At 53.2% G+C, this 27,972-nt stretch overlaps 1 protein-coding gene and 1 pseudogene across 3 annotated transcripts; one reads left to right on the top strand and one right to left on the bottom strand.

Moving 5' to 3' along the window:
* Nucleotides 1–215: 215 nt before the first annotated feature.
* Vangl2 (VANGL planar cell polarity protein 2) lies at nt 216–27,811 on the bottom strand. Of its 3 annotated transcripts, XM_028865584.2 has the most exons (10): nt 27,504–27,811; nt 24,286–24,333; nt 22,789–22,901; nt 13,152–13,414; nt 12,399–12,519; nt 8,343–8,950; nt 7,446–7,582; nt 6,821–6,956; nt 3,186–3,417; nt 216–2,268 (listed from the first exon to the last, which is right to left on the bottom strand). In XM_028865584.2, the coding sequence occupies exons 4-10, from the start codon at nt 13,220–13,222 to the stop codon at nt 2,008–2,010; spliced, it is 1,566 nt and encodes a 521-aa protein (XP_028721417.1). In that variant the 5' UTR covers nt 13,223–13,414; nt 22,789–22,901; nt 24,286–24,333; nt 27,504–27,811; the 3' UTR covers nt 216–2,007. The 3 variants fall into 3 exon arrangements, with proteins under 3 accessions (XP_028721417.1, XP_037067123.1, XP_037067122.1); XM_037211228.1 differs by lacking the exon at nt 24,286–24,333; XM_037211227.1 differs by lacking the exons at nt 22,789–22,901; nt 24,286–24,333.
* On the top strand, nt 9,955–10,883 carry LOC114690701 (annotated as a pseudogene).
* Nucleotides 27,812–27,972: the final 161 nt, after the last annotated feature.

The following is a 27,972-nucleotide window of genomic DNA, read 5'->3' as shown; positions in this document are numbered from 1 at the left end:
TAAAATAAACACTCCTGTGCCCCTAACCTAGGGCATCAACTAAGATCCCAAACATTTTCCTTCTGCCCTCCCCCGCCCACTGCTCAAACCAACACCACACCCCATTCTTGCCCACAAAGGCAGCGACCCCAATCACCATCCAGGCCTGGCTTTCCAGGATAGTGAGGTATTTATGTGACCCAAAAAGGACTCCTCTGAAACCTGATTTTTTATTATTTTTTAAAAAGAAAAGATACCTTCCCATGACCCAAGTACAAACTAATTTCACTGGAGTCTATCCAGGAACCTCTACCACAGCCTGGAGGTTAACTCCGAGGCCCTGCCTAAGTCAGCTCCAAAAGCCCATCCCTGTGGGAACAAAGTAAGCACTAACGGATAAGGCCCTTTGTAAGGGGTGGGTGGGCTGTGGATCCCACAGCCTCACAGCGGGATCAATGGGTACCTCATCTCAGTTTGTGCTTTGCACAGAAAATGCCAGCAAAATTTCCAGGGAAGTGAAGGACCTATGCAGAGGCTTTGGGAGTTGTTTAGAGAAGTGGCCCAGGAGCCCAGCTCCATCCCAGCCATCAGAACCATCCTCCACACGGACGCCGGAGGGATGGATGTGGGTATTTTCTATGTCTATTCCTTGTGATAAAAAAAAAATGATTTAAAGGCGTCTAATTTAAAGGTTCAAATTTGCTCTGAAAATATCCATTTGAGGGTTAGTGAATCCTGCTCAAAATGAGCTTTAAATTACTGAGAGTCAGATTCGGTGCACAGGCTATGTTAGTTAAAATGGGGTGAGGAGCTAAGACCCATAAAAGGCAGGAATCCTGGTCCCTCGCCCCAATATGGAGCCTAGAAAGCGAGGCAGGGAGAGAAGAGGATGGGACCCTGGAAGGCCATGGAAAAGAGACCCCTGAGGCAAAGAACTGGACTTAAGGCAGGGGATGAGAAGGAGCTGCTGGGCCCTCCCCTAAGAAGAGATGAGGCCACAGGTCTCTAGAGCTGCAAGTCAACAGGATTGGGGTAGCTGGTGCAGAGAAGAAAAATGTCTTTAAGACCATAGGGTTGGTCAGGGTCTGCACGTCATAAAGTCCCGACAGAAGTTGACATGCATCCTTCACAGGTAAGGGTGGGAATGAACAGCTCAGAGGGGTAAGGGTCAGTGGGTTCAGAGAAATGGGGGGGGGCAATGACAAGGGTCTCTCCAACCTCAGGGGTCTCTCCCGCCCTTCCCCTCAGGAAATACTGGGACCTCCCCCAAAGCCCTGGTCAAGTGGTCAAAGAGGTTCCACCTCAGTTTGCCTATGATCATGTGATCACACAGGTCAGGAACAGCAGTGAAGACTCCTGGGGGGCAGGTGGGGCTCCCCGCTTGTCCTGTGTGTGTGTGTGTGGACCAGGAAAGCACAGCTGTAACAGTGGGAAGCAAGCAACACTGCAGGGAGATTCCTAACTCTGGGACTACTGTCACGGGTGCATCCTTGCCCGGGGACTCGGGGCTATGGGTGGGGACAAGGAATAGGGCTAGTTGCTGTCCCGCAGGAGTTTGGCACCATGGCTCTCTAGGGTCAAAGCTGTGCCCCCCCTCCCCCCCAGAGAACCCCTATTAGGGGCCACTGGAGAGCAGGGCTCTGCGAACTTAGGTCTATTAAGTGGGAGCTCCGGGTTAGGGTACAATCAAGGCCCTGCACGCGCGCCCTTTGAGGAGGGACTTCCACCCAGGGGAAGAACGGGGTAGGAGGGCACTGTTTCCTGCAGAGCCTGGAGTGATACAAACTTGGGGGTGGGGAGCAGGGTGGTTCCCAGATATTGTTAAAGCAAGGTGGTCTCTCCAGATTTACATGGGGAAACTGAGGAAGAGGGGTGGAGACCAGATACAGGATAAGTTAATTCAAGTAAAAAAAAAAAAAAAGCAAGAGCAAGAGGAAGGAGGGTGGCAGACACGTGACAGGGCCCGAGATCCAAGCCACTCCCCACTCCGCAGAAACCCCCACGTCCCCCTCCCCTGCCGTCGCAAAGTCACACGGAGGTCTCCGACTGCAGCCGCATGACAAACTTATGTGACTTGGGATCCACAAATTCCTCAGAGAGTTTGAAGAAGGGCACCTTCTTGGTGCTCACCACCAGGCTGAAGTCCTGGCGTTTTAAGAGGAAAACGATGCCATCCTTAAGCCCGTTGGTCACCGGCTCCTCGCTCACCAAGGTCCACTGTTTGGCCAGCCAACGTTCCTTGTGGTACTGGATGGTAGGTCCAGCTGCCAAGTATCGCTCCAGAAAGGCCTGAGGAGGGGAGAAGACACTGCCTGGGCATCTCTCCCACCCACCTACCCACCCTTCATCCTCTGACAACACACAGCTTTCAAGGAGAGCCAAGAGGCTTTGGAGCTCATTCTACACACACGAACAAGTATCTTCAAATGCGAGAGCAGAAGAGGGCCTGACGGAAGCTTGACGTATAGACGAGGAGGATGACATGCACAGAATATAGTGATATAGCTCCAGTCAGGACCGGAATTCTCTCCCGTCCTTTACTCTGTTCCTTGCACCAGGCTGTGCCCGGGGCAACTCGACCCTCTTGCTTCCTTCTGTCTTCCTTCCCTTCCATACAGGTGATATGATTAGAGCCATATAGGTCCGCACTCAGGGATGTGGGCCAAGCCAAGATTCAAGTGCAACCGTGTGTGTGTGTGTGTGTGTGTGTGTGTGTGTGTGTGTGTGTGTGTGTGTGTGTGTGTGTATACATTAAAATCAGGAGCTCAGGCCTGATCTAGCACTGAGCTCCATTCCCAGCCTCTTTATCACCCCTCTCAGCAAAGAAGGCTCCGAGAAAGCCATTCTAGGAAGCTGGCAACTGGGTGGAGGTCGTCCACAGCTAACAGTAAGCACAGGCAAAAGCTTACTTCAGGGGTAAAGGGGACAGGAAGGGAAAGGTGAGACTCGGGATGCAGACAACATTCCAGAGCCTTCTGAAGATGAGACACAGGCTTCTGACATCCCCCAAACTGTTCAGAAGCCTGCCCTCGCCTCCTCCGCTCCACACGGGCAGGATGGATGGGGTGGGGATGAGAAAAGAGGTCACAGGGAAGAGGTGAGGGTGAGGCCACGAGAGGGAAGGTGAGTGAGGAGAGACGCAGGGAACACAAATCAAAAGAACTAGAAGGCGGACGCGGAGCAAGGTGGAGAAGCAGCAGGCCTACCTTGGGTGTCATGTCGTGAGTGATGCAGAATTCCAGGTGCTGCAGGATGCTCTCCATAGTGTGGTAAGGCTGCTGCTTGGTGGTCCGAAGGTACTTCTGCATGGCACGGGCCATGGATGCAAAGATGGCTTGGGCTGCTTCCCGGGGATCCATCACCTCCCTGGGGTTCTTCTGCTCCTCTTCCTGCAGCCGCTTAATGTGAGTGAACGCCTCCTCCACCGCCACCACAAGCCTGGGGGACAGGCAGTTTCTGGACCAGATGCCCACCGCTCACTCTACCCTCTACCCACCAGACTGCTGCTGGCTGCAGCCATCAGAGCGAGGTCAGGCCTCCTTCTCTGCTCTCCCTGAAGTAACAGAAGCCCATTTGGAGCCCAGTGCCTGGGGACTAAGAGATGGGAGCGGTGTTTTCCGCACGGGCAACAAGAAACAGTTGAAGAACTCAGTGGACTCAGACTAGGGACTTAAAGTGAACAGGCCCTGCACCAAATCTGGAAAGACACCTAGGAACTACGCTACCGAAAAGGCCAAGTATCCCGTCAGACCCAAGGAAAAGACTCCACACCACACTACACTATGTAAAAAATTAATAGATATGAGTAAAGGGAAATGGTAAATTACCATCATATCATTATCATCATTATTATTTATTATTACTATTAAAGTTATTTATGTGTGTGTGTGGGCATACACATGCCTTCTGTGGAGGTTTGAGAAATCCCTTCTCTCCAACACACGGATTCTGGGGATTGAACTCAGGTCATCTGGCTTTACTCCTGACCCTGGAAATGACATTTCTATTCAGCCACAGTAGCAGAGGCAATGCTGACACCTGACTGGAGGTTGCTGGGGGGGGGGGGGGGGGATACCTGCAGCAGCTAAAGTCAACCAAGAACTGGCATCTAAAACACACAAACAATTCACTACGAATCAGGAAGGAAAGGGTAAGGACCTTTAAAAAATAAGGAATAAAAGAGGAGGCGGAGAAGATAGTTCGGCAGGGAAAGGGACTTGCCACCGAGCCTGACAACCTCAGTTCTACACCCTGGACCTACATAGTGCAAGAAGAAAAACCACACCAGAAGCTGTCCTCAAGCCTCCATGGGAACTCTGAAGTGCGCGTGACTACATGGACACATAAATAAGTAAATGTAATGGTTTTTGTTTTGTTTTGTTTTGAGTGGGCAAGGGAGCCAGGAATGATGACACATTCCTATAATCCCAGCACTTGGTAAGCAGAGGCAGGAGAATCACAGGTTCCAGATCAGGCTGGTCTACTTAGTGAGACTCTATCTCAAAAAACTAAATTCAAATACAATCAGACCAAAGCAGTAAAGGATTCATATGAAATCCGAAAGATACCAGGCAAGCAGAGATACAAACTAAACACTAACCAGGGACTGGAGAGAGGGCTCAGTGATTCAGAGCACCAGCTGCTCCTGCAGAGGACCCAGGTTCCGTTCCTAGCACCCACCCACATGACAGTTCACAGCTGTATGTAACTCCAGGTCCAAGGGATCCCATGCCCTTTTCTACCTCCCTGGCATCAGGCACACACATAGTACAGATACATGCAGGCAAAACAATAATACACATAAAATAACTTTTTTAATTTTTAAAAATTAATAATAAAACATTAATAAGATGCTTCTTCATCAAAATGGAAGATAACTATAATCCTAACACTGGATAGGAAGTCAGGGGCATTCTGTGAACTACAGTGCAGCAGTAACACGTGACGAGAGGGACATACAGAGCACATGGGTGAACCGCAAAACACATTAAAGAGGAAGAAGAAAAAAGTCAGTTTACCAGGAGGACTTGTATGAGTTCGAGGTCAGCCTGTCTACATAACGAGTTCCAGGCCAGCCAAGGCTACATAGATGACTTTAACAGCACAGAGCCACACAAACCCACACATCACTTGTTCAAAAACACAGATTTTTTAAGGAACTCAAACTAGATTCAAGTAGATGAAGAAAGACTGTGAAGAAACTATGACCACAAAGTGGTAAGGGCTAAGAACAGTGAGAAGTGTTCTACTAAGTCCAAAACCCAAAATAAAACCCACAGACCTAAGAGTAGGATTGGCCTGAAGAGACAGGATAAGAATGCATGTGAGATCTATAGCCAAGAATCCAGGCACCTCAGGACCTTCAACGAGCTGAGGATGGAACTCTGGGCTAGCACATGCCATCTGTCTGCATGTCTAGTTTCTGTGCATCCTTTTGCCTCCATTAGTAAAGTTTCTTCTGAAAAGGTCTTTTTGTTTCAGGTGAACCAAAGTTGCCTACCAGCTACAAGCAAAGTAACAGAAGAGGAAATAAACCCATGCGCCAAGAGTGACAGAGGCAGGCCATGATATCCAAGACCCTAGTCAGGGGGAAATGGCAAAAGGGGCCATCACTGGTTTCTTTCCAACAACAGGAAATGTCCCAGAATTAGAACCGGTGGTCTTCGTCCTCCCGGGGACAAGACAGGGCTGTCTCTCCGCCCAGACACCTAGACAAGAAAGTGGGGAGAGGGCAGGGTGGATTTCCTGCCCCATATTTCTGCTCCTCTTTTCTCCAGTAAAATCCTGGAAGCTCCAGGTGGAACCTGGTAGCAGCAGACATTGAGAAAGAGTCTTCGGGTACGATTTTAAGTTCTTACGACAAAGGGAAAAGTAAAGACAGGGTTTAAGAATTTACCAAGAGGCCAGGCATGGTGGGACACACACCTTTAATCCCAGCTCTTGAGAGGACCAAGATCTCCGTGAGTTTGAGGACAACTTAAGCTACCTAGTAAGTTCCAGGACAGCCAGGGTTACTTAGTAAGACCCTGTCTCAATAAAACAAACAACAACAACAACAACAACAAAAGATCCAAGTAAAAGATGGCCTGTACTTTTAATCCCAGCACCAGGGAAGCAGATTCCGGCAGACCCCTGGGACTTGGGGGCCAGCCAGCTTAGTATAACCCACTTGGTGAGCTCCAGAGCAATGAAGAGACCATCTCAAAACACAAAGTGGATGACACCTGAGGAACGATAGCCCAGGTTGTCCTCTGACCTCCATATACTTGCACGCGCGCACACAAGCACACACACAGATGATAGATAGATAGATAGATAGATAGATAGATAGATAGATAGATAGATAGATAGATAGATATCCTTTGGAGCCTGAAAACCAGTCTTCCCTGTAGATGGCAAAAGTCAGAAAGAGCAGGCTCCTGTTAGAAAAAGCTGGAAACTGTGGGGAAGCATGACTTGAAATGATTCCATCAAAAGCCAGGGAGCTTGGAAGAGAAGCCTGGGTTCAGACGAGAGTTGTACAGATTTTAGCCTTCAAGGTCCTTTTAGCCTTCAAGGTCCAAGCAGATGGCCCAGCCAACCTGAACCTGACCCGTGGAACAGAGCAATTAAAAATGTGCTGTTTTACCGATGCCGAGTCTGTGGTCATCGGCCATGGAAGCGCTAGAAAACGAATACGCAAAACCTGTATCATCACTCTTCTATTTCCGGCAGGTATAAGAGCCTCCTGGGCTTCCGCTCCCCAGCTCCGCCCACAGGCACCGCCACCATCCCCATTCTATTGGCTCTTCCCCTCCCTCAGGCTCTCACCGAGCCCTGAACTCACACAGCCGGTACCCACCTGGCCCTGCGCTTGCGCACTCTGCGCTCATGCTCGGCCTCCTCGTAGTAATACTCGTTGTGGCTGTTGTCCCGCCTCCGCGCCGCTGCCGCAATCACAGCCCTTGACTGACCAGTGGAGTTATTGGTGCTGTTTTCTGCACAGGATCAGGACAGAGGAGATGGTCAAAAAAAAAAAAAAAAGAGTGCAGCCCTCTGCACATGGTTGGAGCTCTGGGACCATGGCCTGACGCATCCAGAGGATGTGTCCCCACCACCCGGCAAGGCCTCCCAGTCCCAGCCCTCCTGGCCACCTCTGGGAGAAACTGCAGGAAAGCAACCAGGAAGGCATCGGAAGGGCAGAAGTCCTGCATATAAGCCTCCTGCTGCAGGAGGCTTAGCAGCTCAGGGCCAAAGGGTAGAGAGACCAGGGCTGTGAGAAGACAACAGGCGCTAAACCAGGGGCTACACCGTAGCATAAAGAGGATCAGCAGCTAAGGCCAGCTAGCTACCTGAAGTCAAGGGAAAATGACAGAACAGAGAGAGAGGGCTTGGGACACAGGCCAGAGGAAGGAAAAGGCAAGGGAAGTATCGTGGAGTCCTGCTTAGGAAGAGGCCAGGAGGGGCGGAGGCGCTGGGCCGCTCACCCTCTCCGAGAGAATACACCTTGAAGCCAGACACTTTCTTGGCCAGGACGGACTTGGGCAGGTTGAGGAGGGCGGGGTTGTAGACAGGGAAGTCATGGTAATACTTCTCCAGGATCCACACTGCCACTCGCTGGATGCTGTTGGGGAGACGGCAGGAGGGGGGGAGGGAGGAGGGACAGACAAGGGGCGCAGGGGAAGGGACACATCAGGGCAGGTCGGCAGGGCTGGAGAGGACACATGACAGGGACAAGCTGCTTCCAGGAAGCCTGGCTCAAGCCTGAGGTCTACTTACCAGGTCCCTAACCTTGCCCCATGGCTGGGTCTGCCTAGGCATTTCCTACCATGCTGAAGCCCAGAGGTAAAAGGGCCCCAGCCAACCTCAACCCCCTCCAACATTCTCCCAAGGTTCCTGGTGGGACCTGGGAGGTGCCACTGATGCTCTGCCCAGCCAAGGGGAGGGAGGGAGACATCCTGCCCACAAGCCTGGTGGGAGGTGACTTTCTATCTCTCCCTCTGGCGGTCCATCCTCTGGCCAGCTCATCCCAGTAGCGGTCCCTGACTACTCACAGGAAGCTGTGCCTCCAAGAAAAGGTTAGAAACCTTCTGTTTAAACCTCTCTCCTGTTTGGTCCATCCTCCTCTAAGATAACTGATTTTGAATTGCCTTTCACTCCTAGATCACAACTCCCATAGGCATCTCGCCCACAATCCTACATTCGGCTTTGCCATTAGGCTGAAAATATCACTGAACTCTCTTCCTGTGTGCAAACTCCCTCCCGCCCAGCCCCTCTAATCCATCACTTACTGTCCCCACCACCACACCCTCCCTCCCGCCCAAACCCTGTCAAGGTCTGCTCTTTGTCCTCAGCAAGTCCCACCTACTGCCATGCACTCATACCTGAGATGGCCGACATTGTAGAAGCGGCTGGCCCCGTCCGTGGATCGCACGACCTTGAGCGTGAACTGGGGCTGGAGCTGTCGTAGCTCCAGCAGAACCACAGCCAGGTAGTGCACGAAGAGCAGGGCGTCCACTAGCGAAACGGCAAACTGCACCACGCCCTGGTAGCTGCGCTCCCGGGCATCCAAGATGCGCACGCCGTAGAAGAGCCAGTAGGAGATAACCAGCAGGAAGACGAGCACCATGAGCAAGGCGCGCAACACGAAGACTCGGGGCAGCGAGGCCTTGGGCCGGCGGAAGAACAGAGCCCAGCTGCCCAGCAGCAGGATGAGCAGCTTGAAGGCCACAGAGATGAAGAGGCCCTCACAGGCTGTCCCACATGGCTCCAGCTCCTCCCGCCACAGCAGCGGAGGCAGAAGCAGGAAAGCCAGTGGGGTGAGGAAAGAGAGCAGCGCCAGCGTGGCCCCCGCCGCCACGCCCAAGTGGCGCGAACAATCCAGCGGGACGCTGTCCTCCATGTCCTTGGCGATGCGCGTGAGGTCATCGTGGGAGATGCTGTGCTCAGAGGTGCCTGTGACTACGGTTGTGGTTTCTCCCCAGTTGTCGTCCTACAGTCGGGAAGGGGGTGAAGAGAGAAGGGGTGAGCAGAGGAGGCAGAGGCGCAGGCGGGCGAGGGCACTGCGGGAAGAAGTCGGGAGGTCACCGCCACACACGCAGCAGTCATCAGAGAGAGCTCGCTGAGCTCCACCGCGGGCGCGCCCATCTCGTCTCTGCAGAAACTGCAACCTGAAACTCAAGTCCCTGGGGAGCTGCACGGAGATCAGAGAGGAAAGCGGTCACGTGTGCGGTGACGACCCCCAGGAAAACGGAGCGCAGGACCGCTGCCAAAAGAATAGCCTGGGCAGTGACAGTGACCCAAGTGCAGTCTTGCCAAGGCAAAACAGGTGCCTTTTTTCCTGAGAATGACAGGCCCCGGAGCTGACCCCCAGCAGCAGGTGACATGCAAAAGCTCATCTGAATTAGTGGTTCCCAACCCCAGCCACACACATTAGAATCACCTAGGGAGCTGGGAAAACATACCAATTATGCAAAGTGAGATCTGCTTGTCAACCTTTTTTTTTTTTTTTTTTAAAGGCTCCCAAGATGATTATAATGTTCAGCCAAGATTGGGAACTCTGCACTAAATGATCCCTGGGGGCTGCTCGTCAGAATGCACTCTGTGGACCGGCAGCGTGGAAATCACCCGGGAGCCTGTGAGAAACGCAGAGCCACAGGCCCACCAAACATTGACTAAGCCTGCCCAGTCCGCACTTAAACAAGATGCCCGTGAACTGTTGAGATTCAAAGAGCTGGGGATCCACGTGCAGGGGCAGAGGGCAGAGTGCCTGGGAAGGGGAAGTCAGACGCCCCTTGTGCAGGCCATGTGGCAGTGCCAGGCTAAGCAACAGACATCTACCCCAGTCAAGTGAGGTAACGTGTGACTATGATCCCAGTACACAGGAGGTTGAAGCAGGAGGATTCCTATGAGTTCAAGATTAGCCTGGGCCACAGAACAAGACAATCTCACAGAGGGAGGGGGGAAAAAAGCTAGGGGCTTTTACATGCCTGTAATCCTAGCACTTGGGGAGGTGGAGGAAGAAAGATCAGAGGTTCAAAACCAACCTCAGTAATATTAGTAAGTTCAAGGCCAGCCTGAACTAAATGAGACCTTGCCTTTTTAAAAAGGCATCTGTCCTCCAACCATGAGGAGCTACTACAGCTCTCTCACTAAGGGAGAAGAGGAGACAGGAAGACCAGAGAATGACCTACATAGGATATGGGAAACACACTGCAGACTCAGGATCACTGTGGGTCTCTATGAGGCTAGCTCTGCCGGGTGGCCATCTGAATTATCAGGGTATAGGGTCTGTGGAGGATAAGCAACGGACAGGCTGGGCTCCTCAGCCGCCCTTCAGAGTGTGATCCGCCCAAATCCGTCTCTGCAGTGGCTAGAGACCATCTTATAAAGAAGTCCCGCTTTTCGCCAAGATGGCGCCAAAAGTGAAGAAAGAAGCTCCTGCCCCTCCCAAAGCCGAAGCCAAAGTGAAGGCCTTGAAAGCGGAGAAGGAGGTGCTGAAAGGCGTCCACAGCCACAAAAAGAAGAAGATCCGCATGTCACTCACGTTCCGGCGGCCCAAGACCCTGTGGCTCCGGAGGCAGCCCAAATATCCTCAAAAGAGCGCGCCCAGGAGAAACAAGCTTGACCTCTATGCCATCATCAAATTCCCCCGACCACTGAGTCAGCCATGAAGAAGATACAAGACAACAACACACTTGTGTTCATTGTGGATGTCAAGGCCAATAAGCACCAGGTCAACCAGGCTGGGAAGACACTCTTTGACATGGATGTGGCAAAAAGTCAACACCCTCATAAGGTCCGACAGAGAGAAGAGAGCGTATGTTCGGTTGGCTCCTGACTATGATGCTCTGGATGTTGCCAACAAAATTGGGATCATCTAAACTGACTCCAGCTGGCTAATTCTAAATATACTTTTTCACCATTTAAAAAAAAAAAAAAAAAGTAAGTTCCAAGATCACCAGGACTTTCAGTTACCCACAATTTCACTTCCAAGACATTCCAGCCTGGACATATGGAAATCATACCCTGAAACCCAGGGGATGCAGGCTACAGGACTGACCCACACAGTGCAGTGTAAGGGGTAGCCAGGGGTAACCTGGGGTAGCCTGGAAGGGCCAGTGACTAGAGAACAGAGGAATCTCCTTTCCCACAGATGGGGGAATCCGATGTGAATATAGAAAATAGAAGAGCCGGCCACTGTCGGCTGTGGGACTGGAACCACACCCTCACCCGGTGACTCCAAATACACTGTCAACCCTCTCAAGGATCAAGGCCTAGGGAACCCCACCCCAACAGGCAGTGACCTAATCATGCATGTCTCAAGATCACTTCAAAAATCTATGAAGAGTTCCCAATGCTAGAGAGATGTTGTCTGCCCCCCCACCCCAACCCACCGCCCCCTCCCACCCCCACCCCACCAAGAGAAAAGAAGCTAAGAGTATCCATTACCTAAGACACTCCCAGGAAGAAAGTACAGGAATAAGATAAGCTCAGTGTCACTGCAAATCCTGTCCCTCCTAAATTCCAGGACTGTGTTCTGCCCACTGTCCTCTCGACCCAGGGAATACAGTGAACCAGAAGTCAGGGCGGACACAATGGCGCCCCGTCCTGGAGAATTCTTTTCCAAGGTGCCTCCCTTCACTGCTCAGCCTCTCCTCTTCTCTCTTGCCCCGGCTCCATCTACTCTTCCCAAAAACCTCTTTTTCCCTAGGACCTAGATGATGCTGTTCCACCAGCTAACAGCAGAGGGCGTAAACCAGAGGGAAACCTGTGGTCTTCTCCCCAGGACCCCCGCCCTCCTACTGCAGCCTGTACCAGCCTGACTGGCCGACAGGAGCGTTGGAGGGACAGGGACCTTTCTCCTCACTCGGCTAAACCCCTTGCGCCTCTTGAGAAAGGGTAGGAGCCAGTACCTCCAAAAGGGCTTCCACTAAAATCCCCTGACTTCCCCTGCAACACGGCCCCACCTTGGAACACTAAACAAAGGAAGAGAACAGCAGTGCACACCCGTAATCCCTACATTTGGGAGTCAGAGACAGGAGGATTCCATTTTAAAACCAGTGTGGGGGCCAGGCATAGTAGCACACACTTTTAATCCCAGCACTCAGGGGACAGGGGCAGGCGGATTTCTGTGAGTTCTCTAGCCAGGGCTACACTGTAAGACCCTGTCTTAAAACAACCACCACCACCACAAAAACAAACAAACAAAACCCCAAGACCAGTCTGGGCTACATAATGAGTTCAAGGCCAGCCTGGGTTACAAAAAAAAAAAAAAACCCTGTCTTGAAAAACAAACAAAAAGATACCCTTCTGGATCCTGTGTCTGTCCTAAAAGACCAGATAGCCATCTCAGCCCTTCCCTTCACTAGCCGGGCCTCCACCTACCCACAAGGGATCAGAAAATGTCAGATTTAAACCACTTTATCCCCAGTACTCACCCGCTCATCTCCCCTCGTGGACTCATTGTCCAGCAGGGGCTCTCCTGGAGCCTGGATCGTCACCGATTTATCTCCACGGCTCCCATCCCGGCTCTTAGAGCGGTGTCGGTCCCGCCGGTCCCTGCACCCAGAGAGACAGGAACAAAAGGTCAAGAGGGAGTCAAGTCTCCCCCCCCCACCTCAGCATACACCGCTTCTCTCCACCACGCAGCCGGACCCTCTCCACCACGCAGCCGGACCCTCTCCACCACGCAGCCCGACCCTCTCCACCACGCAGCCCGACCCTCTCCACCACGCAGCCCGACCCTCTCCACCACGCAGCCCGACCCTCTCCTCCACGCAGCCGGACCCCCTCCACCACGCAGCCGGACCCTCTCCTCCACGCAGCCGGACCCTCTCCACCATGCAGCCGGACCCCCTCCACCATGCAGCCGGACCCTCTCCTCCACGCAGCCGGACCCCCTCCACCACGCAGCCGGACCCTCTCCACCACACAGCCGGACCCTCTCCTCCACGGAGCCGGACCCTCTCCACCATGCAGCCCGACCCTCTCCACCACGCAGCCCGACCCTCTCCACCATGCAGCCGGACCCTCTCCACCACGCAGCCCGACCCTCTCCACCACGCAGCCGGACCCTCTCCACCACGCAGCCGGACCCTCTCCACCACGCAGCCGGACCCTCTCCACCATGCAGCCGGACCCTCTCCACCACGCAGCCGGACCCTCTCCACCATGCAGCCGGACCCTCTCACCGATGCTTTCGGGAGCTGCGGGAATGGCCCGACTTGTAGGAATAGCCCGAGTACTGGGACTCGGTGTCCATGGCGTCTGAACGCCGTGCCTTGTAGCGCTCCAGGGCCGCGGGCTGGGGCCTCTTGGGGGGCCCCACAGCCACCTCCTTCAGCACAGGCTTCTTCAGGCCAAGAGGCACCTTTAGGAAGTCAACCGTCACCCTGAGGGACTCTATTTTGCTGGACGAGTTGGGCTTATCTCAGAGAAATTCAAGCGACGATCCCTGAGGAGATAAAGCAGTTGCTTAGGGGTTGCTCGGGCTCCCCATGGCTGAGGACACAAAAGAAAACCATCCCCAAATGTCACCAGAAGCTCGGGTAAGCCCAGACACTACCTGAGATTACCTCATTTTGGGTTCCTGTTCTGTCCAATGGGCTCAGCTCCCCCTGCTCTGCCAGCTAGAAAGACCCTCCACCCCCAGTGTGTCTAGTATTCAGGGCTGAGGCAAATGTCAGCACAGGCTTCCAGGGCAAGAAGGTCACCCAGAATAACCCAGCTTGGACGCCCCACTGGGAAGAATCAAGGCAGTCCTTTCCTCAGCCAGGAAAATGGAGACTTAGCAACACATGCATGTATGTACAAGCTCACAAACCTCTCTCTCTCTCTCTCTCTCTCTCTCTCTCTCTCTCTCTCTCTCTCTCTCTCTCTCTCTCTCATTGATGAGTAGATGGGGGATGGAGACTGACACCACAGTGAAGTAAAAAACAAACAGAAGCATCCTCCAAGACGCCTAAAATCTCTGGACAAGCAAGATGGAAAGTCGATCTCCACTTTGGGCTGATGGGCAGCCTCCTTCATCTACCCTGCACGACTAACTCTGCAGCAGAGGGTGGCATCTCCTCCCCGATTTTCCAAGTGCCACCCCCCCCCCATCCTTCAGAGCCCAGCCCCAACTCTCACAAAAGCCCCAGCTACTCCAGCAACCGAGGTCATCTTCTCCACGGATGCTGCTGGCAACACTAACTGAAGTCATCACCATGCCCTGAGCACCTCCTGCCTTCACCCACGGATGGAGCAAACCTCTCGAACTCACCGACTTTGAACTACACACTTTGCTAGGCCCTGGGTGTTGTGGTGTAACTGACTCTGGGTTTACGGTCTAGGGGAAGATGCACACTGAGCAGCTAAAGCCAATAAACCCAAGCAGCCATGTCAGCGTGGGGGAAGGAAGGGAACAAGACGGTAGACAACAGGCAAAGGTATTGGGGATGGAGCGCTGTGTTCTAAGCAAGCATTCTACCATTGAGCTAGCTACATCTCCAGCCCCACGGAGGAACTTTAAACTGAGTGTCTGGAAACGGGGGTGGGGGGGGGGAGCGGGACACGACACTCAAACAGATGCCCAAGAGAGGGAGAAAAGGCCCCAGGAGAGGAAGGAATAACACCACACGAGAGAAGGCCAAGTCAAGAAAGGGCTCTGTATTTATTTATTTATTTATTTATTTATTTATTTATTTATTTATTTTGTTTTTTCGAGACAGGGTTTCTCTGTGTAGCTTTGCGCCTTTCCTGGGACTCACTTGGTAGCCCAGGCTGGCCTTGAACTCACAGAGATCCGCCTGGCTCTGCCTCCCGAGTGCTGGGATTAAAGGCGTGCGCCACCACCGTGTATTTAAGGAGCAGCGGGAGGCAATGGGAAGGTCGGGGTTTACTCAAGGGTTATCAGGAAGCCTCTTTAGCTGTGCAGGTTTGGGTTGGAAAGAAGAAAAAGCAGAAATGGAGAGAGCAGTGAGGAGGTCCTCGGCACGAAGACTTGGCCCACCAGAACCAAGGAAGAGGTAAGAAATGGACTGACTCACAGAACCAATCAGACGTGATGAAAGGCTGGCTGAGGGGGTGAGGAGCAACAAAAACACGCAGCCAACCACACAAAGTAAGTAAGTAAGTAAAATGCAATCAAAATAATTAAAAAAAAAAAAAAATACCTAGCCTGAGCAAGGGAGAAGTTACTGGGTCTCTGGTGAGGCAGAGAATTGGGGACGATCCTGTTTGTGAAGGAGGATATGTGGGGAGGAGCAAGCTTGGAGAGGAGAGGGCTGTGAGTACTGTTCTCCGCGCACTGAAGCTCGTGGCTGTGAGGAATGGACAGCTGGGCATCCAGTGAGCTGGCGTCTGAGCTGGAGGTACGGGCAACAGGCAGAGACACGGCACCGAGCTCAGGAGCAGACTGTGTCATTGGATTCAAGAACTCCACACTGCACGTGGGTGGGGGAATGGAGCAAAGAGGCTGAGAAGGGGAGACCAGAGGCCAGTCGAGTGTCATCTCAAGACCACCAGTAAGACAAGTGGAATTCCAGGGAGGAATACACACAACCAGGTCCAAGGCGGCCGAGAAGTCCATTGTTTTACGCACTGAAACAGATTTGCTTTGTGGAATTATCTTCTTTCCAACCACTTTAAATCACCAACCACTGGAGAATGAGCTGGATAAGTCATACATATTTGCAGATATCTCCCCTCCTTGCGGGTACAGAGCAAGTAACAGATACCCACCTAAGTAAACAAATACGCTTGTCTGACTGTCAGGGAAACTGCCGTTGTGGGGAGATAAGAATCAATGTGAAATCTATTCACTTCTCCTCCTAACAGAGTCAGTCCATGAGCCAGCGATATCAATACCCCCCCACATCAAAGCAATATGTGATAGACATACTTTGGGGACAGATATACCTCAACCCAAACCTGAACCTCTCTAAAACGAGGCCACAAACAGGACCCATCCCATGTTCACCCTTCTGTGTACAAACTACATGCCGGGTTCCTCTACCCCTCCTCTGGGAACCCACTCTACTGGTTTACTCCTCCACACGGTTCAGACAGGCACGGCTGCACTACTTTTTGATGTGGTTCCCACCTATTCTTTCTAGTTCTCCTCTTAAAAACTGAACTTCGCCAGGAGGCTCTGAGACCGACAGATTGGGCAGGGGAGAAGGGGGGGGGTGAGGTAAAGGACAAAGAAGAGCCATGGATTAGATCCAGACAGACACTAGAGCCCTCTCATCCGCCATCCTCATCCCCAAATACCTGCACTCTATTTACCAGAGCCAACAGCAGAAAGAGCCTGGGATTTACACAAAGATCTGGGTTTAAAATCCACCATCCCCACTGCTGAGCTGTGTGACTGGGGGCAAGCTACCCTTTTGTGCTTATGGCCCGGTGAGCCCTTTGGTAAGACAAGAGGTGATGATACCTCCTTCATAGGGTAGCTGCAAGGAACACAGGGATGAAGGAAGTGCTTCCACAGACTGTACAGCTACTAATAGTTAAGCAATTAATAAGCTCTCAGACTCCGGTCCCCAACCACTTCCTCTGAAACTAGGGAAGGCGGTGGTATAAATAAATTGTATGACTAAATAAAGAACTCAGCACGCGCGCACACACACACACCCCAAGCAGACCCACTACTTCAAACACACCCAGATGTGAGGTGAAGCCGCTCCGTTTCCCCTGCAGATAAATTTCAAGCCAGACAGGGTGCCAGCCATCTCCCAACTCTTTGTTCTGAGTTACTCAGCCTGGAGCCCATCCCTTCCTCCCTAGCAAGACGAACCCCACAGCCCTGGCATACAGGGGGCTACCCAAAATGCAACAAATCATGCTCCTCCCTCAGCTACCAAACACAGGGGGCACAAAGGACCACAACTTCTGAAGCCCTTGCCTGCCTGCTGTCCCTTTGGGGAAGGGAGAAAGGGTAGGCAAAAAGATGGGCAGAAGTCCCCCCCCTTACATAATCAGTCTCAAGAATCAGGTTTGGAGGGTCTCCCGGGTGGGCAGCGTTCCCAGGAAACAAGGTGGGGGAGGGGAATCAGTGGATGAGATCAACAAGTAGAAATGTCAGCGCGATGAGAAGACAGGAGCCGAGTCTAGACTTGGCACAGGGCAGAGCGCTGCACCCAGCTGAGGGGCAGAGGGTGGGAGGCTGTAAAAAGCGAATATGCCCCCACTGTTTTTCAACGCCCCACACACACACTCCTCAAGACACAAACACAGGCACCTAGTCCCCTACTCAAACCAGCCATGGATTATCTGGGGTTAAAAGGAGGCCAAAGAAGAGAGAGGGAGAGCAGAGAGAGCCCCACACAAAAAGGAGACCCTTCTCCCCTCCAAAGGCCTTTCAGAAATAAAATTAATGGAATGTGTCTCAGTATCACCCCAAGGGAATTGGGGGGAGGGCTGAGGGGAATGTGGGGGCTTTTGTCCCGGCTGCCCAGCTTCTCCCACATTGATCACCATAGCAACCAAAGCCCCCTGTTGCCTAGGTGATGGCAGCCAGGTCCTGGAACCCATACCCAGCATCCAAAGCGAGAAAGGTTATAGAGGTGGGGGAACGGGACAGAGGGGGAGAGAATGGGGTTTCTCCTCTGGCAGCCCCAGCTTTTGTCTGAGCTTGGGATCGGGTTTCTTCAAGAAACAATCGGAGGCCTCCAGAAGAAAATAAACTGAAAGCCTGGCAAGAGGCAGGGAGAGCAAGGCCCTAGGGGACATGGTACGTGGGTGGATATGGGTGCTGGGAAAATACAGACCAGCACCAACTGACCCTTCCTCACCCACCCCTCACAGGAACAGCTGAGTGGACAGTCAAGTGTTCTTCATGTGTGCAAGCATGCATGTGCGCGCGCACACGCACACACGCACACACACACACACACACACACACACACACACACACACACACACAACATGTAGGTGCTCAGGACAGCGACCAGGCATAGGAGCCCGTGGTCACCACCTCCTTTTGCCATTGCTCTAGCCCTGCAGGGCAATTCAGGTCTTTGGACCCGGGATGGGGACATGGGGCAGAACACACTGAGGAAACATCTGGGAAGAAGCAGGAGTCAGGGTGACTCAGCCAGCAGAGAAAGGTAGGAAAGGGACCGATCCAAGCCCACACCTCTAAAGAGCCTGCCTGACTCTCTTCTTCATCTATACTGGTATCAGGCCTGGAAGCAGCAGGTCGGTGGGGCAGAGGTATCTGGGTTTCATGAGGATGGAAAAGTGGACAAGAAGCTAAAAGTACTGCTTTGACAGGAGTCTGTCTCTGGTAGGCCCCATGTCCTCTTCTCAGCCAGAGACCGGGAAGGGTAGTCCTGCCTGGGGACAGGTATTCCTTTGGAAGAGGCATCCGTCTGTGGGACCTTGCCCGTTACAGCCCTCTGATTCCCACACAACAGTCAGGGTCTTACTGTATCCGGCCTGGCCCGCCTGCTGCACCACAGCCTGTAGGTAGTAGGTGAGTGTCTCCTAAGTTGCACTCCCAAGTGCTGAGTGCCTACTTTGGGGAAGGGGGTTACTTAGCTATCTGGCCAGGAGCAGAGCACCTAGTCCTAGGGCAGAGCAAAGGTTCAAAGGTTCTTTCGTTCTTCACCACGTTATCAGAGATGAGGCCAAACATCTCTGTCAGGCGGTAGTGGAGACTCAAGGCTTTTGATGGGGTGAAAATACAGACACCTAATTTGAATCTCTAAAGAAAGTGGTGGAGCTCTCTGATTCTGCCCCCCTTCTCTCCTACACCAGGAAAAGTGAACTGACCCACCCAGTTCTCTCAGCAGCTGCAAGCATTCGAACCCTAAAACCAACCAAATTTTACAGTAAGGCCCAGTGAAGGGAAGGAAATGGCTGGCCAGTGGTCACTACATCCATGACAGTCCATTCTGGCTGTGTGTGTGTGTGTGTGTGTGTGTGTGTGTGTGTGTGTGTGTGTGTGTGTTTTGTAGATCTACTTGCCACATGTGTGCCTGGTACCTGCAGAAGTCAGAAGAGGGCACCAGATCCCGTGGAACTTGAGTTATATGCAGTTGTGAGCCACCATGTGGGTGCTGGGAATTGAATCTTGGTCCTCTGCAAGAGCAGCCAGTGTTCTTAACCACTGAGCCATCTCTCTAGCCTCCTCCCCCCCACCCCCCCATTTCTGGCCTCTTACAGCTGGGAAAAATCCTCTAGCACTTGGGTTTAAGGGGAAATCTCTTGAAGAGCAACCAGATTCTTCTGTGAGTCCCCTCTTGCTCTTTCAACAGACAAAGAGTACAAGAAATGGAGGGAAGGGGGAGATTTGCCGACTCCTGAGCCTTCCCAGCAGTGACAAAAGGTCAGAGGTCAGGCAGGCCTAAGCCCAGTAGCAAAGAATCCCTATGTAACCAGCCACCACTCCAAAGAATGTCAGCACTCCTTCCTTCCTCCCCACCCAGCCTTGGACCCGGACAAGCCACCCATCCCAAGGGGCTCATGAGAGATCCTTCCCACCACAGAAAGAACCAAGGTCCAGAATGGGCATGGACCACCCTTCGTCTAAAAATGGGCTCCAGACCAGACCCACCCTTATGCCCTCAGAAAAGACCCAGTGGCTCTAGCTACCAAGAGGCCAAAGAAGGCAGCTGGATCTCAGGGGGCCCGGTGGGAAGGCTGCAAGACCCGGTGCCCAGGAGCTGGCACCAGGTGCCCCACCCCCATACTGCTAACCAAGCACTCTCCTAGGAGGGCCAGACATGAGCTCACCATCCTCACAGCCCCAGGGTGGGGGCCGGAGCCTTCTCCTAGCAGGGGAGGGGCCGAGTGGCAGGGGAAGAGCCCACAGATGGGCTCCTGCCAGGGTACCAGACACAAACTAGAAAGGAGCTAGGAAGCAGAGCCACGCCCCTTTCCACCTTCTGTAATTTCCCTCCGCGGGAAGCAGGGAAGTGTGGAGGACACCCTCCACATCCAGACGTGAAACACTGACACACACATACACAGGCAACATATATTCTAGTTCCCCTTCTGAAACCTGGAATGGTTCCTGCCTGCCCCACCCAGCTCCACCCACCCTGGCTAGGCAGGTTCTGTAGAGACCTGTTCTGCTCTCTCTCTCTGGCACCCCCACCCCCATCCCGCTCTCAAAGTCCCTGCCCCCAGTCCAGCACATACACAACGCATGCGCACATACAAACACATGCACAGCCCATAGCATCCCATCCTCTGGTTTCCCCTAGATCCATCCCTGGTCAATCTGGAGCAGGATGTTGAGGGATGAAGATTCCCTTTGGCATCTTTCCCAGGTTGAGGCTATAGGGAGAGAGGACACAGAACTTGTACAGAGGCAACCGGGACTGAAATGCCAGGTTGCTCTATTTAATTTTCGCCACCCACAGGGCTCTGACCCGCTGCCTCCCAGGCTGTGGCAAAAGAGGCGCCTCCCCACATACCAGGTGAGGTGTAGACGGACTTGGGAGGAAAATGGGAGGACAACAGGAAGTAGGTGAGCTGTGCAGACCCACAGGTCCACTTCCCGCCCACCGTCATACAAAATGCCTGCCTGTGTCTTCACTGCCTGATGTCCTGAGTGGGCCTCAACTGTCCCTGACCCCAAGAGACCTCAAAGCCTGCTCAAGCAGCCCCTGCCTCAAGGCCGGAAGAGTTATTTAGGAAGGGGAAGCCAGCCAACCTCAGGCTGGCAATGTGGACCAGGGGATCTGAGATGTGGGGATAGAAAGGAAGCCATATGGGACACTGTGGGTGAAGGCCGGATTGTATGGGGAAGCAGTAGTGTGAGCCTCAAGGTGTGAGACAGTGTGTGTGTGTGTGTGTGTGTGTGTGTGTGTGTGTGTGTGTGTGCCGTGTGTGTGTGTGTGTGTGCCATGTGTGTGTGTGTGTGCCGTGTGTGTGTGTGTGTGTGCCGTGTGTGTGTGTGTGTGTGTGTGTGTGTGTGTGTGTGTGTGGCAGGCCTAGGTTTCTCCATAAAAGCCCCTGCACCGACCTCAGCCCAGGGCCACTCCTATCGAGGAACAGTGTGCAGGCCTTCCAGCCAGCCTCCGCCCTCCTGACAACACCCACCTCCCTCACCCGACCGAGATTCTCACTCTTTCTGCAGATGATCAACTCCCCCATCCTTCTATCTACCACTTCCATTCCTGGAGTAAAGCAGGACGACAAAAATAAGTGCTTCTGTTCACACTTGGCTGTTTTTCGAGTTGCCACTTCACACCTCAGGCTCGGCACCTGTTTCGGTCTGACCTCCTCCCTTATCCTAAAAAGCCAGGGCCCCCATTCACAAACCCCCTCTTCTCTTCTGTCCAGGCCGGGGGAGCCAGGCACTGGTGAGAGTAGAACTCGAAGGACCGCAGTCACGACTGTGGGGAAACCCTCGGGCAGGGACGGCCAAGGCCCCTCTCCACCCAAGACTCCGTGAGCTCCGTCTCTTTGCTGCAGCTCCTGCTCCACACAGACAGGAAGCGCTTCGGCTCCAATAGTAGCCCCTAAGTCCGGCTTAGACGATGAGGGGCCCTCCTGAGCAAAGGCTGGGTTTCTCCCTAAGACCCCATCTGCTTCTCATCCTTAGAGGATGTCTCCACTCATCAGGCGACATGGACTCGAGCTGGCTTTCCAAGGGGGAAGAGGAATTAGTCACGTTCAAGGCTAAAGCCAAGAACGAGCAGTCCCTTAGAATCGGGACGGCAGCTCGGACAGACGACGACGAGAGCACTCTGGGGACAGGAAGACCAAAGAGCAAAGAAATCACAGAGATCACCCACAGCCTCCAGGAGCTACGCCATCTTGAAGACCTCCTTGCCTTCGCTAAGCTTGTTTTCCTGTCTGTAAAATGGGCACGATAGTTTTCTATATAATGTAGCTAAGTGAATCATAGAAGCTGTAACATACAAGATGCTCAATAAGGCTGGGTGTGATGTCCACACGCCTTTGCGTTCCCAGCACTTGAGAGGCAGAGGCAGGCAGATCTCTGTGAGTTTGAGGCCAGCCTGGTCTACAACACAGTTCCAGGCCCATCAGGGCCACACAGTGAGACCCTTAAAAAAATAGATAGATAGATAGATAGATAGATAGATAGATAGATAGATAGATAGACAGACAGACAGACAGACAGACAGAAACTGATGCTTAGTGAAATGTTGGTTTCCCAACTCTTTTAGGTACTGCAGGTCAATCCTTCTACTTCTTTCTTCTAGCCTCATTATAAAAAGGTAGCCTCCACTCAGAAGAAGGAGGAATCATCCTTGGGTGCAGAGGTGGTTCCTCCCCAACACGGGCCTCAGCCAGAAATTAATCGCACAGTGATCCATTTCCTCGGGAGCTCTTGGGTCCCCTAGCTTCTCCCTTGCCCTCCTCCTCCCTCGACCTCAGTGAGCTCAGGCCTAGGATCCAATGGCTTCCCACTCTTCTCCAGGCTCTCATCCTAGCTACTCATTAGATGGGCAGAGGAAGGAGGCCCCAAGCCTCCTGCCCCACCCCAGCCCCCAGCTACTACCCACTCTCCCCTCTCAGGGCCCCACCCTGATTGCCAGGATAGTCCCAGTGCTGCTGATTCCAAACTTGCTTCTCCCAAACCCCTTCCCAGCTGTCTTGTCTGTAATTACTAACCTTGCCAGGGGCATCAGACTGGCACCGCAACAGTTCATTTCCAAAGGGCCCCACCATAGAAGCCTCTGCCTCCCACTCTGTACCAAGCTGGGGGAGGGGGAGAGAGATGAAAAGCTCCTGCATGGCCCACGGTCGCTCTGTCCAGATCACAGCAGAGAAGGTGACAAACGGCTGTCGAAGACCAAACAGGTAGACAGAGTCCATCTGCACCTCTGCTATCAAAATCACATGGAGCACAGGACTACCCACCTGTGCAGAGGGTGAGAGGTTTCAGGTCAACTCAGAGAGAGAGGAAGTTGATTGGAGGCAAAGCAGGAAGACGAATTCGCACAGGGATGAGGGCAGAGGCACACAGGTGCGAGCTTCGAGGAGAGAGGAGGAAAGGGTGGGTTAAAAAAAAAAAAGATCTGAGAAGAGAGAGCACTGTCCCAGCCTCTCCCTGATGCAGCCACTTCTACCAACTAACACCACAGGACATGAGAGGAAAGCAATCATTAATTTTGTTTTATAGCTAGGGAAACTGAGACCAAATCCTCACGCCGGACTTCAAGAGCCAGCAGTACCAAACACCCCCACAGTCCTTCTTGCTCATGCTCAGCCTCTATCAGCAAGGCCCTCCTCAGTTCTCTCCCTGTCTTCTATCCTTTAAAAACGGCTAAGAAGGGCCAGGCGTAATGGCACAGGCCTTTAATCCCTGCACCCAGGAGCTGGAGAGGCAGGCAGATCCAGGCCAGCCAAAGATTTTAAAAAGCAAGACCATGCCTCAAAATAGATATAAATGGATAGATAGATAGATAGATAGATAGATAGATAGATAGATAGATGATAGAAAGGAAGGAAGGAAGGGAGGGAGGGAAGGAGGGAGAGAGAGAGAGAGAGAGAGAGAGAGAGAGAGAGAGAGAGAGAGAGAGAGAGAGACGATCATCTAAGGAATATGCATGTAGTAGAATATTACTAAGCCATCAAAAGGGATGCTGTACATACATGCTGCCACATGAATAAGCCTTGCAAACGTACTGAACGGAGAAAGCTGGACATAAAATGATGACATTTAGAAGAAATAGCCAGAACAGGTAACTCCTCAGAGACAGGTTGCAGCTTGGGGGTGGGCCAAGGGCTGAACAAGAGGGCATTGGGAACGACAGCTCAAAGTGTCTTTCAAGGCTAGTGAAAATGTTCCACAACTGGACAGAAATGGTTGCATAGTAGTGTGCGTGCGTGCGTGCGTGTGTGCGTGCGTGCGCAGTAAATTCCATTCTCTTCAATGTTCATCTCATGTTAACTTCTAAAACTCCAGTGGCCAACACATCTCCTTCGGGAACCTTGCCCAATACTCCTCCTCAGAACCCAACTCCACGCTGCAAGGGCCTCCAGAATACACCTCCATCCGGCACTCAGGAGCTTGCGGGGGATCGACGTGTTCAAGCATGTTTCCCCTGTGAACAGTGTCTTCTGCACCCTTCCATCCCCCGTGGTTCTCATAACACCTGGCAGAAAGTGGACTGTGCTGAACGGGATCTGCCAGAGGAGAGCGCAAAGTAAGCTCACTCCCCTGCCCTACTGCCCAGACCTCATCCCTTACTACATCCGTGGATTAAAATCCAAGCCACGCCAGGCAGGATTTGCTAAGTCCTTTCCCCCTGCGCCAGGCACTGAGGAACACACTCTTTCCAGGTTATTTCACTAGGTCCTCATAAACCTGAGACGTGGTATTATCATCAACCCCATGTAACAGGTGAGGCTTACCAAAGTTCTCCGTTTTGTCTGAGGTCACAGAATTAGGACGTGGCAAAGCTAGAAGTTAAAAGCAAACTGTCAGCAAGGGAGAGAGGTCACAGTGCCTGGAGGGGGCCTTGGGATTCCTTGTGGATGGGTTCAAAGCGGGCTTGGAAGATGGTGTCTTACAACACCCAGGAGGCTAAGGAATGAAGGTCAGCTACATGCATCGGGTGGGTCACACCGCTCTCAGCACGGAGCGAAACCTCTTGACTCTTCCTTTTGCCCTCACGGTGTGGGAGCCAGCACAAGAGAAAGCTGGAGTCCCTAAGGCTCAGAGGGAATGAAGGGCCAGGGAAAGGGGGCTCTTCAAGTCCTACAAGAAGGTGAGGGAGCAGAGAAGAGGCAGAAAGGAAGGCAGCCCTGTGGGCATCCGAGAAAGCAGAAAGCAGGACCAAGACAATAGGGAAGGAGGGGCCCGTGTGGTCACTGGTCCCCAGTCTGGAAGTACTTTCTGAAATGGCACTTCCTATTGTCTAACCGCAAGTCCCCCTGCTCGGAGGACAACTCCTACTGGTAGGGAGCATCAGCTGAGCCCATAGGCACCCTGAAAGCCAGGGCACTACAGGCGCTCTGCAGGTGTGGGAAAAACCATCTGATGGGCGGCCGGTTTGAAGGAACGGAGCACTGTCGGGGAAAGACACCGAGTCTCTTCCTAGCCTGCTCCTCGTCCTAGTGCCACATTCTCTAAACCTCTCCACTCTTTCCCCGGGCTTTATGAAGGGTAGGGAGCTCTGAGGGCTAAAGATGGAACATTCCAACTGCACATGCCCATTAGAGACTGACATTCCAGTTGCAATTACCCAGGGACTCTAATGGGCATGTGCAACTACAGCCCCTGTCTTAAAAACCCGTGTCTCCGCCTAACTAACCTCTGGCAGCAAGAGGAACATGGTCGAGAACGCGCATCTGGGAACAAGACTTGGGTCCCAGAGGAGACGACCACCCATTTCTTCCCTTCACCCCAAAAGAGAATGAGCAAGAGCAAAGGGAGAGAGGAGGTAGCTGCTACTTCTCAGGGAGGAAGAGATGTCTTCTTCATGGTCTCTGACTTCCCACCCACCCTCATGATGATGAACACAGACCCTTCCCACCAGATGGACATCTGGCCCCTGGCAAGCTCAGCGCCAATACGCGCACACGCAAACACACACACACACAGAAACACACACACTTGAACATAAGCACATGTGCACATGAACTCACACACAGACACATTCATACAGAAACACAACACACCCTTGAACACAAGCACACATACATATATGAACACACACACACACACACACACACACACACAGTGCTTCTCATCAAGAAACTGCAGGGTAAACTACTCGGGCACACTTGCAGAAACTCCCAGAGAAACACCCCATGCCACTTTCTCAGTCCTGCCGCTCTCTACCAGGTCTCATGCCTCTTCTGTGCACGCTTCTCCTCGCCTCCAGACCGCGCTCCTCAGGATCCTAGAGGCAGGGCAGAGTTGGAGGGCTCTGAAGCAGCCACCTTCAAGATGGCTTTCCAAGAGAGCTGTGGCCTCGGAGAAAGTAACTGGGGCAGAGCAGCCAAGCATGTGGCCTCAAAGAGCACTAAGGCCCACCCCAGAAGAGTGGGGAAGGTCACGCCTCTTATTTGTGTCCTTGAACCCCAAAATTCAGGACTACAGAGCCCCTCCACCTCCCCTGGACTTATTCCCCATTCCCCCACAATCCACACAGTCGTCCAGAAAAGTCCATCTTTCCAAATACGCACCACCTAAGACAACTCATTACCCCCCAAATGCACAATCCCCATTGGGGTCTCAGATACTCAAGACACTACCCCTGAATCAAGGCAGGGCCATTCAAATCCTGCAGACAGCCTTCCCTTGGGCTTTCCGCCAGGAAAATCTGCCTGCAGAGACAAGAGGTACCCCCAATATACACTCAAATATACACACCCTAGCAAAGGCAGGCAGGCACACACATTGATGTCTACCCATCAGTACAGGTTACTCATAAGAGCACAGATTCACACACACACACACACACATACACCCCCTCCCACCACACAGGTGCACATACACCTATCCACATACACCATCCATTCTGCTCTTATAACCCACCTTCTCTAATACCCACCCACCTCTTTCCTATAAGCCCCTCTCTCGGCACATACACACACAGATACACACCCCTTCCCTAGAGTATACACACAAATACATACCCAAACCCAACTGGCGCTCTCTCTCTCTCTCTCTCTCTCTCTCTCACACACACACACACACACACACATACACACACACACACACACACACACACACACACACACACACCAGAGAGAGAGAGAGAGAGAGAGAGAGAGAGAGAGAGAGAGAGAGAGAGAGAGAGAAACATCTACACATTCAAACCCAGGGCCCACCTGCAGGAACACGCAGCACCATCAAGGCGTGCACACACACACAAAAACAAAGAATCATGTATACTGATCCCCCAAACAACCCTTTAAAACTCACTAATGCAATGTTCAAGACCTTCGATGAGTAAATAGGACGAGGGAGAGAGATGATGCAGTCTCCCCCACCCACCCACCCCGACACACATTCCCCAGTATCACTGCAAGTCCCATCCTTGGACTACACACACACACACACACACACACACACACACACACACACACACACACACACACTGCTGTCCAGGGCCATCTCTCAGGGATCCACTCTACACCCGGAACATATACCTGCCCCTTCCCTCCCCACACTTCAAAGGTGTATATGCATCCCTACATACCTTCAGCTTCCAATACCTCCAGCCTCCGATCCTTCCACGGCCTCTCCCACCACCTCCAACACACGTTTCCCAATCCCCGGCTTCAATGGGCTCCCTTGGGATCGTTCAAGCGCCTGACCCGGGCCCCCGGCCCAGGAAAGTCCCCGGCTCTTAAGGCCTGGGCTCCGCCCCTTCCCCACGCGCCCCTTCCCCTCCCCAAAGTTGGGGGTACTCGGTTGTTCAGTGGAGAAGAGACCGGAAGGGGGTTGCCTCAAGCCCCCCTTTCCCCCCAGAAGCCACCCCGCTTTCTCCAGGGCCGGGCGCTCCCTGATCCTTTACATGATTTCCTTTTTTTTTTTTTTTTTTTTTTTCTGTTGCTTTCTTTCCTTTTTTTTTCTTTTTCTGCAAACTTTGCCCGCGCCCCCGCGGCCCGCCACTCACCCGCCGCTGCGAACAGCCGGGTGGACTGGGCGCACGCCCCGCTCCGCTCCGCGCCTTTGTATCCGCAGCGCACCGGGTCGCTCCGAACTCCGCGCTCCAGGACCGGCAGCGCGGCCGATGGGGGTTGCCGAGGGGGGGCTCCGGAGGTCGCTCACCCCGGCTCGGTCCCAGACCACTCGCCTCTTTTTCCCCCTCGAGGCCCCGGGGGCAAGGGGCCGGGGGGACTGCAGGGCGCTCAGGCTCCCATGGCGGGACCGAGGACCAAGCAATCGGGGATCAGGAATCAGATCTCGAGCCGGCGGCGGAGGGGGAGGGGACAGAGGGGGAGGGGACCGGAGGGGGGCAGGGGGCGGGGAGCGCGCTCCCAGGTGCCGCCTCCCGGCTGTTCCCGCAGCCGCCGCCCCTCCCGCCGCTGCGTCCATTGTCTGCGGCCCGGCTCTTCCCCAAGTCGCGGCACCCCCAGCTCTGC

This window comes from Peromyscus leucopus, chromosome 15 (assembly GCF_004664715.2).
Source record: "Peromyscus leucopus breed LL Stock chromosome 15, UCI_PerLeu_2.1, whole genome shotgun sequence".
Classification (NCBI taxonomy): domain Eukaryota; kingdom Metazoa; phylum Chordata; class Mammalia; order Rodentia; family Cricetidae; genus Peromyscus; species Peromyscus leucopus.
This window is presented reverse-complemented; position numbering and strand designations above follow the sequence as displayed.

Coding starts and splice junctions, on each gene's coding strand:
- Vangl2 (XM_028865584.2), bottom strand. CDS start 13,222: ATGGACACCGAGTCCCAGTACTCGGGCTATTCCTACAAGTCGGGCCAT. Junction 3,418..6,820: donor GTGCGCAAGCGCAGGGCCAG/GTGGGTACCGGC, acceptor CCTGTCCCCCAG/GCTTGTGGTGGCGGTGGAGG. Junction 2,269..3,185: donor CTCACGACATGACACCCAAG/GTAGGCCTGCTG, acceptor TCCCCTCCTCAG/GCCTTTCTGGAGCGATACTT.